The 13,947-nt window shown below is 43.0% G+C and overlaps 1 protein-coding gene across 1 annotated transcript in view; it reads right to left on the bottom strand.

Annotated features, from left to right (window-relative positions):
* The window catches only part of NAAA (N-acylethanolamine acid amidase), a 30,948-nt gene that overhangs the window by 8,059 nt on the left and 8,942 nt on the right, over positions 1–13,947 (bottom strand). Inside the window, exon 5 of the mRNA XM_041759284.1 lies at positions 10,684–10,760. Within this exon, the coding sequence (XP_041615218.1) occupies positions 10,684–10,760 (77 nt within the window). The remainder of the gene's footprint in view (positions 1–10,683; positions 10,761–13,947) is intronic.

Raw genomic sequence — 13,947 nt, forward strand, 5'->3', positions numbered from 1 at the left:
GGCTGGTGAGAGTGGGGGTATTGGGCACAGGGGAGGAGGGTAAGACAGTTCTAGCTCAATGGAATAGTTTGGCAAAGGCTTAGAGATGAAAGACAGCATGCTACATCAGAGCAGGGAGCAGAGTGTTCAGACACCCTGAAGGGTTCATGAAGACTCCCAAAGGTCTAGTTAAGGGGACCACTTTCCATTTCTTCAGCTTCCATAGGTGCTCCTTGCTCAAGCTGATTTGCTCAAGAACGTCCTGTGGAAGAGCCTGCCCTTTCCACCTGCATCTTCAAAATCACTCTTCACTGCTTTTGGAAAGTTGGTTTTCTGCTCACCCATCCTGAATACTGCCGAGGCACAGTGCCAGCGATGGGAGTAAATTCTAACAAAAGAACAATTCAAAATACTAGTGTCTGCAAAAGTGCCATCAGTCAGCACCATAAACCATCAACCCATGGCAGGACTCTGCGGACTTTTCCCTCACATATACATATTACTGTCAGGAGTGAGGTATTTAGAATCAAATTGGTTTGTTCTGCACTCAGCAAAATTATAAAGTGAGGCAACAGGAGTGATGGAACATCATTTTATGTCATCTATACCATCCTGCAACAGCGATCAAACAATCCGTTTCCTCTAACAGAATTCTGAGAAGAAAGCCAAATGATGTAAGAGACACTGAAGGCAGTGGTGACTTACTTCATTCAGTTGGCAGAGTCAGGGTGAGACATGCAGTTTATCTGTCTGGCTCAGGAAGTGATGGAAGTGGGCAGTGACGGCTAATGGGCATAGGATTTCTTTTTAGGGAAATGAAAATGTTCTAAAATTGATTGTAGAGATGGCTGCACAACTCTGACTATACTGAAAACCAGGAAGTTATATACTTTATTTTTTTTTAAAGATTTTATTTATTTATTCATGAAAGACACACACACACAGAGAGAGAGGTAGAGACACAGGTGAGGGAGAAGCAGGCTCCACGCAGGGAGCCTGACGTGGGACTCGATCCCAGGTCTCCAGGATCAGGCCTTGGGCCCAAGGCGGCGCTAAACCGCTGAGCCACCCGGGATGCCCCGAAGTTATATACTTTAAAGGATGAATGGTATGGTATGGGAATTGCATGGCATTACACCTCCACTAAAGGTACACCTACCTTATGACCCAGCAATTCCACTCTTAAGCCCTTGCTCAGCTGAAATAGACATACATGTTTACCAAAAGCCTTGTACAAGAATTTCTACAGCAGGCTTATTCATAATGGCCCAAGACTGCAAACAACACAATATCTATCAACAGGAAAATGAATAAATTGTGGCATATTCATACAATGGAATATTCTTCCATAATGAAAACGAACGAGTGAGTGGTACAAACAACATGGGTGAATCTGAAAAGCATAAGGCAGAGTGAAAGAAAGAGTCTGTACTCTAGGATTTCCTTTAGATGTATTCTAAAACAGGCAAACTCATCTGTGGTGACAGAAGTCACAGAGTGGATTCCCTGGAGGAGAGTATGAGAGGAGGTGAGAATTTGGCTACAAGGGAACAGGAGGGAAATGTCCAGGGACTTGGGACATTTCTTCTGTATCTTGTTTCTTTTTTTTTTATTTTTTTTATTTTTTTTTTATTTTTATTTATTTATGATAGTCACAGAGAGAGGGAGAGAGAGAGGCAGAGACACAGGCAGAGGGAGAAGCAGGCTCCATGCACCGGGAGCCCGACGTGGGACTCGATCCCGGGTCTCCAGGATCGCGCCCTGGGCCAAAGGCAGGCGCCAAACCACTGCGCCACCCAGGGATCCCTGTATCTTGTTTCATCAGTGCTTACACAGATGAATAAATGAGCGTGTACAAGTGTCCAGATGCATTGAACTACATTCTTAAGATCTGTGCGTGTCATGGCATGTAAGTTATATCTAAAACATTTAAAAATCATTCTGGCGTGTAGGTTCCCCTTGATAGATTTAAATTTTATTTTTAAATGGCCATATTTGCAAACACACTGGATTTTTTGCAGCTTTAAAATCTTATGATAAGGGATCCCTGGTGGCTCAGCGGTTTGGCACCTGCCTTCGGCCCAGGGCGTGATCCTGGAGACCCGGGATTGAGTCCCACATGGAGCTCCCTGCATGGAGCCTGCTTCTCCCTCTGCCTGTGTCTCCGCCTCTCTCTCTCTCTCAATGTGTCTCTCATGAATAAATAAATAAAATCTTAAAAAAAAATCTTATGATGAAAAGTTTTAGAGGTCATCTGAAAAATGCATGAAGGCTACATAGTTTGTCAACAGCTTTAGGAAATTCCCAGGCAAAAAGTTTAGAATAATTTTAAGTCCAGAGGGACTAAGATCATTTAGAGCAAGACCAAGAAGGGCCTTGCACCAAATGTGGTCAAATTACAGTTTACATGTATGTGGTCTGGAACTCTCTAATAGGTCGTGTAAAGCAAACTTTTTGTTCTGTGCAGAATTACTTTCTCATGTCTTTGTTTTGCTAATTTCAACATTTGCAAATGGTGATTCTAAAAGGAGGGTACATTTTTATCTGCAGAAAAGCCTACTGTTATATCTTATCTCAATCAGTTATCAAGATAAGGCTATAGGCTAAGGTCTACAATAGCCACACTGTGGAAGGAGCTACAATGTCCTTGACAGAAAAATGGATAAAGATGTGGTCTATATATACAATGGAATATTACTCAGCCATTAGAAATGATGTATACGCACCATTTGCTTCAACGTGGATGGAACTGGAGGGTATTATGCTGAGTGAAATAAGTCAGTGGGAGAAGGACAATCATTACATGGTTTCACTCATATGGGGAATATAAGAAATAGTGAAAGGGACTATAAAGGAAGGAGGGGGAAACTGAGTGGGGAAAAATTAGAGAGGGAGACAAACCATGAGAGACTCCTAACTCTGGGAAACAAAGGGTTATGGAAGGAAAGGTGGGTGGGTGGTGGGGGGACAGGGTAGCTGGGTGATGGGCAATGAGGAGGGCAGTTGATGGAATGAGCACTGGGTGTTATACTATACGTTGACAAATTGAATTTAAATAAAAATAAATAAATTTTTAAAAATTATTTAAATAAAATATTGAAAAAAAAAAAGATAACACTATAGGCTAAAACTGTGGTCTGTAACAAAGATTTTCTCCTTGACCATACTTAGGCTAGGGTCTTCTGAGGCCTTTTCTTGATAAGGCCTTAACTTGGGCCTATTAAGCACTTGAATAAACAGTTCTCACACCTCAAGGCTCTACCCCTTGGGTTACCATCACCCCTCTTCCAGTGCCTGTCTGAGAAAATAAGGCTGCCCAAAGAATTTACTGTTTGTTCCAGCTAACACTTAAAGATAGGGCCTCTGTTTTCCAGTGTCTGCAGGAGGGTAGGAGGCTAATTTTGATAAGCACGTTAGCAATCCCAGACAGGTTTTACACGGACAATCCCTCTTTTTCACTTTTTGTAATTTTTAACTTCTCCAACTCCACTGAGAGCCTATTGACACTCCTCTGTATTCCCTCATTCCTCCCCCATTTTTAAAAAGATTTTATTTACTTATTCATGAGAGACACACAGAGAGAGGCAGAGACACAGGCAGAGGGAGAAGCAGGCTCCCTGTGGGGAACCCGATGCAGGACTTGATCCCAGGACCAGGGGATCACACCCTGGGCCAAAGGCAGATGCTCAACCAGTGAGCCACCCAGGCACCCCTCTCTCATTCTCCATTTAAAACACCTGGTTGCCTTTGTACAAATCAAAGTTGAGTTCTGTTCACACTGGACACTCTTCCCTACTACAATAGTATACTACTGGGGGAGGGGCAAGATGGCGGAGGAGTAGGGTCTCCAGGTCACCTGTCCTCAGCAAATTACCTAGAAAACCATCCAATCATCCTGAAAACCTACGAATTCGGCCTGAGATTTAAAGAGAGACCAGCTGGAACGCTCCAGTGAGAAGAGTTCGCGCTTCTATCAAGGTAGGAAGACGGGGAAAAAGGAATAAAGGAACAAAAGGGCCTCCAAGGGGGAGGGGCCCGCGAGGAGCCGGGCTGAGGCCGGGGCGAGTGTCCCCAGGACAGGAGAGCCCCGTCCCGGAGGAGCAGGAGCTGCACCGACCTTCCCCGCGGAAAGGGGCTCCCCGGGAATTGGAGCAGGATCCCCAGAAAGGCGGGGATGCCCTCGGGCTCCCGAGGACAGTAACAGAGAAACTGCGCCCCGGGAGAGTGCGCCGAGCTCCCTAAGGGCTGCAGCGCTCGGCGGGGCCCGGAGCAGCTCGGAGGGGCTCGGGCGGCGGCTCCGCGGAGGGGGCTGCGGGGCTCCGGGAGCAGCTCGGCGGCGGCGGCGGCTCGGGCGGAGGAAGAAGCTCCGCGGAGGGGGCTGCGCGGCTCCGGGAACAGCTCGGAGGGGCTCGGGCGGCGGCTCCGCGGAGGGGGCTGCGGGGCTCCGGGAACAGCTCGGAGGGGGCTGCGGGGCGGGAGCACGAATCCAACAGCGCAGGCCCCGGAGCACAGGGCGCCGGGACACAGCCCAGGATCCGGCCTCCCCCGGGACAGGCAGAGGCCGGGAGGGCCCAGGACAGCGAGGACGCTCCTGCCTGGAACTGAGCAGATCAGCGGCCCCGCCCCGGAGCCTCCAGGCCCTGCAGAAGGAGAGCCCCGGAGCTACTGCGGGGGCTGACTCCAGGGTCCCAGAGCTGCCCCCGCCACTGTGGCTTCCTCCCGGGGCCTCACGGGGTCAACAACCCCCACCGAGCCCTGCACCAGGCAGGGGCAGAGCAGCTCCCCCAAGTGCTAACACCTGAGAATCAGCACAGCAGGCCCCTCCCCCAGAAGACCAGCGAGACGGACCAGTTCCAAGGGAAGTCAAGGGACTTAAAGTATACAGAATCAGAAGATACTCCCCGTGGTTTTTTTTGTTTTTTGTTTTTTTGTTTTTTTTTTTTTGTTTTTTTGTTTTTTTTTGTTTTTGTTTTGTTTTGTGCTTTTTTTTTCTCTCTTTCTTCTTGATTTCTGATTGCTTCCCCCACCCCCCCTTTTTTCTTTTTTCTCCTTTCTTTCTTTTTCTTTCTTTTTCTTCTCTTTTTCCCCTATTTTTTTCTTCTTTCTCTTTTTTCTTTTTCTCTTTTCTTTCCTTCTCTCTCTTTTTCTCCTTTTCCCAATACAACTTGTTTTTGGCCACTCTGCACTGAGCAAAATGACTAGAAGGAAAACCTCACCTCAAAAGAATCAGAAACAGTCCTCTCTCCCACAGAGTTACAAAATCTGGATTACAATTCAATGTCAGAAAGCCAATTCAGAAGCACTATTTTACAGCTACTGGTGGCTCTAGAAAAAACCATAAAGGACTCAAGAGACTTCATGACTGCAGAATTTAGATCTAATCAGGCAGAAATTAAAAATCAATTAAATGAGATGCAATCCAAGCTAGAAGTCCTAACGACGAGGCTTGACGAGGTGGAAGAACGAGTGAGTGACATAGAAGACAAGTTGATGGCAAAGAGGGAAACTGAGGAAAAAAGAGACAGGCAATTAAAAGACCATGAGGATAGATTAAGGGAAATAAATGATAGCCTGAGGAAGAAAAACCTACGTTTAATTGGGGTTCCCGAGGGCGCGGAAAGGGACAGAGGGCCAGAATATGTATTTGAACAAATCCTAGCTGAAAACTTTCCGAATCTGGGAAGGGAAACAGGCATTCAGATCCAGGAAATAGAGAGATCCCCCCCTAAAATCAACAAAAACCGTTCAACACCTCGACATTTAATAGTGAAGCTTGCAAATTCCAAAGATAAGGAGAAGATCCTTAAAGCAGCAAGAGAAAAAAAGTCCCTGACTTTTATGGGGAGGAATATTAGGGTAACAGCAGACCTCTCCACAGAGACCTGGCAGGCCAGAAAGGGCTGGCAGGATATATTCAGGGTCCTAAATGAAAAGAACATGCAACCAAGAATACTTTACCCCGCAAGGCTTTCATTCAAAATGGAAGGAGAGATAAAGAGCTTCCAAGACAGGCAGGAACTGAAAGAATATGTAACCTCCAAACCAGCTCTGCAAGAAATTTTAAGGGGGACTCTTAAAATTCCCCTTTAAGAAGAAGTTCAGTGGAACAATCCACAAAAACAAGGACTGAATAGATATGATGACACTGAACTCATATCTATCAATAGTAACTCTGAATGTGAACGGGCTTAATGACCCCATCAAAAGGCGCAGGGTTTCAGACTGGATAAAAAAGCAGGACCCATCTATTTGCTGTCTACAAGAGACTCATTTTAGACAGAAGGACACCTACAACCTGAAAATAAAAGGTTGGAGAACCATTTACCATTCAAATGGTCCTCAAAAGAAAGCAGGGGTTGCCATCCTTATATCAGATAAATTAAAATTTACCCTGAAGACTATAGTGAGAGATGAAGAGGGACACTATCTCATACTCAAAGGATCTATCCAACAAGAGGACTTAACAGTCCTCAATATATATGCCCCGAATGTGGGAGCTGCCAAATATTTAAACCAATTAATAACCAAACTCAAGAAATACCTTGATAATAATACACTTATACTTGGTGACTTCAATCTAGCTCTTTCTACCCTGGATAGGTCTTCTAAGCACAACATCTCCAAAGAAACGAGAGCTTTAAATGATACACTGGACCAGATGGATTTCACAGATATCTACAGAACTTTACATCCAAACTCAACTGAATACACATTCTTCTCAAGTGCACATGGAACTTTCTCCAGAATAGACCACATACTGGGTCACAAATCGGGTCTGAACCGATACCAAAAGATCGGGATAGTCCCCTGTATATTCTCCGACCATAATGCCTTGAAATTAGAACTCAATCACAACAAGAAGTTTGGAAGGACCACAAACACGTGGGGGTTAAGGACCATCCTGCTAAAAGATGAAAAGGTCAACCAGGAAATTAAGGAAGAATTAAAAAGATTCATGGAAACTAATGAGAATGAAGATACAACCGTTCAAAATCTTTGGGATGCAGCAAAAGCAGTCCTGAGGGGGAAATACATCGCAATACAAGCATCCATTCAAAAACTGGAAAGAACTCAAATTCAAAAGCTCACCTTACACATAAAGGAACTAGAGAAAAAGCAACAAATAGACCCCACCCCAAGCAGAAGACAGTTAATTAAAATTCGAGCAGAACTCAATGATATCGAGACCAAAAGAACTGTGGAACAGATCAACAGAACCAGGAGTTGGTTCTTTGAAAGAATTAATAAGATAGATAAACCATTAGCCAACCTTATTAAAAAGAAGAGAGAGAAGACTCAAATTAATAAAATCATGAATGAGAAAGGGGACATCACTACCAACACCAAGGAAATACAAACGATTTTAAAAACATATTATGAACAGCTGTACGCCAATAAATTAGGAAATCTAGAAGAAATGGACGCATTCCTGGAAAGCCACAAACTACCAAAACTGGAGCAGGAAGAAATAGAAAACCTGAACAGGCCAATAACCAGGGAGGAAATTGAAGCAGTCATCAAAAACCTCCCAAGACACAAGAGTCCAGGGCCAGATGGCTTCCCAGGGGAATTCTATCAAACGTTTAAAGAAGAAATCATACCTATTCTACTAAAGCTGTTTGGAAAGATAGAAAGAGATGGAGTACTTCCAAATTCGTTCTATGAGGCCAGCATCACCTTAATTCCAAAACCAGACAAAGACCCCACCAAAAAGGAGAATTACAGACCAATATCCCTGATCAACATGGATGCAAAAATTCTCAACAAGATACTAGCCAATAGGATCCAACAACACATTAAGAAAATTATTCACCATGACCAAGTAGGATTTATCCCTGGGACACAAGGCTGGTTCAACACTCGTAAAACCATCAATGTGATTCATCATATCAGCAAGAGAAAAACCAAGAACCATATGATACTCTCATTAGATGCAGAGAAAGCATTTGACAAAATACAGCATCCATTCCTGATCAAAACCCTTCAGAGTGTTGGGATAGAGGGAACTTTCCTCGACATCTTAAAAGCCATCTACGAAAAGCCCACAGCAAATATCATTCTCAATGGGGAAGCACTGGGAGCCTTTCCCCTAAGATCAGGAACAAGACAGGGATGTCCACTCTCACCACTGCTGTTCAACATAGTTCTGGAAGTCCTCGCCTCAGCAATCAGACAACAAAAAGACATTAAAGGCATTCAAATTGGCAAAGAAGAAGTCAAACTCTCCCTCTTCGCCGATGACATGATACTCTACATAGAAAATCCAAAAGCCTCCACCCCCAGATTGCTAGAAATCATACAGCAATTTGGTAGCGTGGCAGGATACAAAATCAATGCCCAGAAATCAATGGCATTTCTATACACTAACAATGAGACTGAAGAAAGAGAAATTAAGGAGTCAATCCCATTTACAATTGCACCCAAAAGCATAAGATACCTAGGAATAAACCTAACCAAAGAGGTAAAAGATCTATACCCTAAAAACTATAGAACACTTCTGAAAGAAATTGAGGAAGACACAAAGAGATGGAAAAATATTCCATGCTCATGGATTGGCAGAATTAATATTGTAAAAATGTCAATGTTACCCAGGGCAATTTATACGTTTAATGCAATCCCTATCAAAATACCATGGACTTTCTTCAGAGAGTTAGAACAAATTACTTTAAGATTTGTGTGGAATCAGAAAAGACCCCGAATAGCCGGGGGAATTTTAAAAAAGAAAACCTTAGCTGGGGGCATCACAATGCCAGATTTCAGGTTGTATTACAAAGCTGTGGTCATCAAGACAGTGTGGTACTGGCACAAAAACAGACACATAGATCAATGGAACAGAATAGAGAACCCAGAAGTGGACCCTGAAATGTACGGCCATCTAATATTCGATAAAGGAGGAAAGACTATCCATTGGAAGAAAGACAGTCTCTTCAATAAATGGTGCTGGGAAAATTGGACATCCACATGCAGAAGAATGAAACTGGACCACTCTCTTTCACCATACACAAAGATAAACTCAAAATGGATGAGAGATCTAAATGTGAGACAAGATTCCATCAAAATCCTAGAGGAGAACACAGGCAACACCCTTTTTGAACTTGGCCACAGTAACTTCTTGCAAGATACATCCACGAAGGCAAAAGAAACAAAAGCAAAAATGAACTATTGGGACTTCATCAAGATAAGAAGCTTTTGCACAGCAAAGGATACAGTCAACAAAACTAAAAGACAACCTACAGAATGGGAGAAGATATTTGCAAATGACATATCAGATAAAGGGCTAGTTTCCAAAATCTATAAAGAACTTATTAAACTCAACACCAAAGAAACAGACAATCCAATCATGAAATGGGCAAAAGACATGAAGAGAAATCTCACAGAGGAAGACATGGACATGGCCAACATGCACATGAGAAAATGCTCTGCATCACTTGCCATCAGGGAAATACAAATCAAAACCACAATGAGATACCACCTCACACCAGTGAGAATGGGGAAAATTAACAAGGCAGGAAACAACAAATGTTGGAGAGGATGCGGAGAAAAGGGAACCCTCTTACACTGTTGGTGGGAATGTGAACTGGTGCAGCCACTCTGGAAAACTGTGTGGAGGTTCCTCAAAGAGTTAAAAATAGACCTGCCCTACGACCCAGCAATTGCACTGTTGGGGATTTACCCCAAAGATTCAGATGCAATGAAACGTCGGGACACCTGCACCCCGATGTTTCTATCAGCAATGGCCACAATAGCCAAACTGTGGAAGGAGCCTCGGTGTCCATCGAAAGATGAATGGATAAAGAAGATGTGGTCTATGTATACAATGGAATATTACTCAGCAATTAGAAACGACAAATACCCACCATTTGCTTCAACGTGGATGGAACTGGAGGGTATTATGCTGAGTGAAATAAGTCAATCGGAGAAGGACAAACAGTGTATGTTCTCATTCATTTGGGGAATATGAATAATAGTGAAAGGGAATATAAAGGAAGGGAAAAGAAATGTTGGGAAATATCAGGAAGGGAGACAGAACATAAAGACTCCTAACTCGGGGAAACGAACTAGGGGTGGTGGAAGGGGAGGAGGGCGGGTGTTGGAGGGGAATGGGTGACGGGCACTGAGGTGGACACTTGACGGGATGAGCACTGGGTGTTTTTCTGTATGTTGGTAAATTAAACACCAATAAAAGTTAATTAAGAAAAAATAAAATAAAATAAAAATAAAAAAAAATAGTATACTACTGATTAAAATCTGTCCCCACCACTTATTTCTTTTTATTGAGGTATGACGGACATATAACATTATGCTAGTTTCAGGCATACAATGTAATGGTCCAATATTTGCATATGTTGCAAAATGCTCACTGCAGCAAGTCTGGTTAATATCTGTCACCATACATAATTACAATTTTTTTTCTGCATGAGAACTTTTAAGATCTACTCTTAAAATCACCATGCTGAACACTATATGCCCACAACTTATTTTATGACTGTAAATTTATAACTGTTTAACTCCTTTCCAGCTCTGTTTATCTTTGATACTTATTATCATGAAGGTTGCTATGCATTTAGCAAACGCTTAGATGCTTATCCTTTTTAGGAGCTTCTTACATGAAAAATAACATTTTTAAATGAAAGGAAGCATTACAACAGGAGCACAGAGAAGATGAAGTCAGGGTGTGGGGGGCTCAACAGTAAAAGTACTCACAGTACGGATAAGCCAGCTGATCGGATAGTGTCTCTGAAAAAGGGCAGCGATCACATTCTCCCACCACCAGCCTTTGTCTGCCGTGTTGAGGGAGAAACAATAAGAATATATATGAATTCTTGCCCAAGTGCCACATTTTAAAGTTCCTTATATCTTATTTCTTCCCCATGGTACAAAATGATGGGAGAGGAAAGTTGGTGGATGAAGAGTGAGTTTACTGCTTTCAAAGATAAAGCTTAAATTTCATGGCACCCATAGAAACATATAATTTATATATATACAAATTTCTAGGGATTGGGAAATATTCTGAAATATTCTGCATGTGTATGCAAGAATGTTCTGTAAATATATATATATATATATCTTTTGTTCCTAGAAGCAATGATAATTATGTGAAAGTAAACAATTCTATTAATCATCCCAGGCTAAACAGAATTATGTAGCTATCAACAGAAGTGGCTCAATAAGGAGTAGGAAGACTAAGAGAATGTGTCTTTCAGAACTTTAAATTTGATTTGAGCTCACATTTTTTTTTAAAATATGAGTTTACAGTCATTCTCCAAAATTATTTTTTAATATCTTAAAAAAATCTTTGTTGGGGATTTATCTCCAAAGAAATATATTCATCCAAGACATAAGCACTGAGCATCGACTATGTGCCATATTGTGATTTGGTCCAGATCCTTGGAATTTAACAGCAAAAAGGAGAAATTAGTGTGCCATTAAGCAAATAAGATTTTGATAACTATCATAAAGAAAATAAAGCAGGATGATACAATTGCAAGTGATGACATTTTTGTCTTTTTGAGAGAAATGTTAAGGATAGCCTCTATGAGTTATAGACATTTGAGCTAAGATGGTCAGAATATCCCAGACAGAAGGCATTGGTTGGCAGGGCCCTAAGGCAGGGACAAACTTGGTAGATGTCAGAAAAAGAGACAGTGGTGCCAGTGGAATGAGGAGGAGACAGGCATAAAATGAGGTGTAGGAGGCGGCCACAGAACGTTCTCAGGTCAGAGTCAGGAATCTGGATTTGTTTTAAGGGAAATGGAAATTCAATGCAGGTTTTAAACAGGGGAACAACCTGATCATACTAGCTGCTGAGAAGAGAAAGAGGGCAGCCCGGGTGGCTCAGCAGTTTAGCGCCTGCCTTCGGCCTGGGGCTTGATCCTGGACCAGGATCAAGTCCCACGTCAGGCTCCCAGCATGGAGCCTGCTTCTCTCTCTGCCTATGTCTCTGACTCTCTCTCTCTCTCTCTCTCAAGAATAAATAAATAAAATCTTAAAAAAAAAAAAAAAAAAGAAGAGAAAGAATTATTGGAGGGTGAGACCAGATGAGCCACAACTATAGCAGTGTAGGTGTGACAGCAACTAGCCGAGCAGTGGAGGTGGACAGGATGGTCAGGGACAGCCGGGTTTTGGTGGCAGAACTAAGGTCCAGGGAATGAGGAGTCGAAAAATTCTCCTGGTACAATCAGTGCAGTAGAAAGGGGTGCCATATCCTGAGACACGGAAACCCAGGAGAGTAACAGGTGTGGGTAGAGGCAGAGTGAGGGCAAGAAAAGGGGAAAGAAAAAAGCAAGAGACCTGCTTAAGCATGCAAAATGTGAGACACCTAGCAGCCATCAAAGTGGAGAGGTGGAGAAGGCGGCTGGGGCTCCAACGTGGGGCTTAGAGGTCGGGCCTGGAGATGTGACAACGACAGCAAGTGCTCCATGGCACTGCTCTGCTCCACATCCATGAACTGCTTCATCCTCACGGCAGCCATCGTCATTCCCTGCTTTCCACGTACCTCGGGTGTGGTCGCCACGCTAGCAAGGGACAGCACCAACACTGGAACCAGGCAGGCTGGCTCCCGAGTCTGAGACCTTACCTGCCAGGTGTTTGTTAAGCCTCCCCAAACTGTATGCAATTTGTTGATCCCCCTCATATCCCTACCTTTTCCCAGGGGAGTCAGAGGCCTTGTAGGCATTCTCCATAAGGTCCAGAAACTTAATTGAATATCTTATCTCAACCCAGACATGTTACCTTATTGTTCAGGCATTTTAACTTCATCTTAGCAGACTACAATATAATTGGTTTTCATTAATATAAGGATAAAATAAGTATTAAAGTAGCTTGAGGGGTGCCTGGGTGGCTCAGTCAATTAAACATCTGCCTTTGGCTCAGGTCATGATCCCAGGGTCCTGGGATGGAGCCCCACATTAGGCTCCCTGCTCAGTGGGGAGCCTGCTTTTCCCTCTTCCTCTGTGTGCTTAGTCTCTCAAATAAATAAATAAATAAATAAATAAATAAATAAATAAATAAATATTTTTTTAAAAAAATATCAGTTTGAGAAGTTAAGCATCTGACTCTTGATTCTGGCTCAGGTCATGATCTCAGTGTCCTGAGATCAAGCCTCACATTGGGCTCCATGCTGGGCAAGGAGCCTACTTAAGCTTCTCTCTCTCTCTCTCTTCCGTTATTCATCTCCTTTCCCTCTCTTTAAAAAAAAAGGGGGGGGGCAGTTTGTCAGTATTCAAACTGTCACAGAAAAACTCAATTATTTTTAAGGATTTTTAAATTTTATATATTTATTTTAGAGAGAAAGTGTGTGCACACAAGCAAGGAAAGGGGCTGAGGGAGGGGGAATCTCAAGCAGACACCCCACTGAGCACAGACCCTCATGCAGAGTTCCATCTCCCAACCCCAAGATCATGACCTGAGCCAAAATCAAGAATCAGAGCTTAAACAACTGAGCCACCCAGGCGCCCCAACTCTGTTATATTTAAACTGTTTATATCTTAGGTTCTAGTAATCAGTTTGTTAAACAATTTAAGTCACAAAATGACTTAAAGCCCACAAAGTCCAGCTTTTACATATACACTTGTTTACAGACATTCTGTGTAAAACCTCAGTAACTGTCATGCTGTGGTTTGAGTACCATTGGTTGAGAATCAGTCTCACAACAGGGAGCTTGGGTGTCTCAGCTGATTTGGCATCTGACTCTTGATTTCAGCTCAGGTCATGATCTCAGGCTGGTGGGATTGAGCCCCATGTACTGTTCCTCAGTCAGCGGAATCCTCTGCTGGAGGATTCTTTCTCCCTCTGCCCCTCCTCTGTTTGCTCTCTAAAATAAATAAATCTTTAAAAAAGAGATTCAGTCTCACCCACAGCTGACTTTTGAGAAAATGCTGAAGAAATCCATTAGGATAAAGAACTGATTACTGGACACTGATCTATACTCAGCCAGCATCCTCCTGTTAAAGCCTTATGTAAAATGAT

The sequence above is a fragment of the Vulpes lagopus genome, chromosome 6, assembly GCF_018345385.1.
Source record: "Vulpes lagopus strain Blue_001 chromosome 6, ASM1834538v1, whole genome shotgun sequence".
NCBI lineage: Eukaryota > Metazoa > Chordata > Mammalia > Carnivora > Canidae > Vulpes > Vulpes lagopus.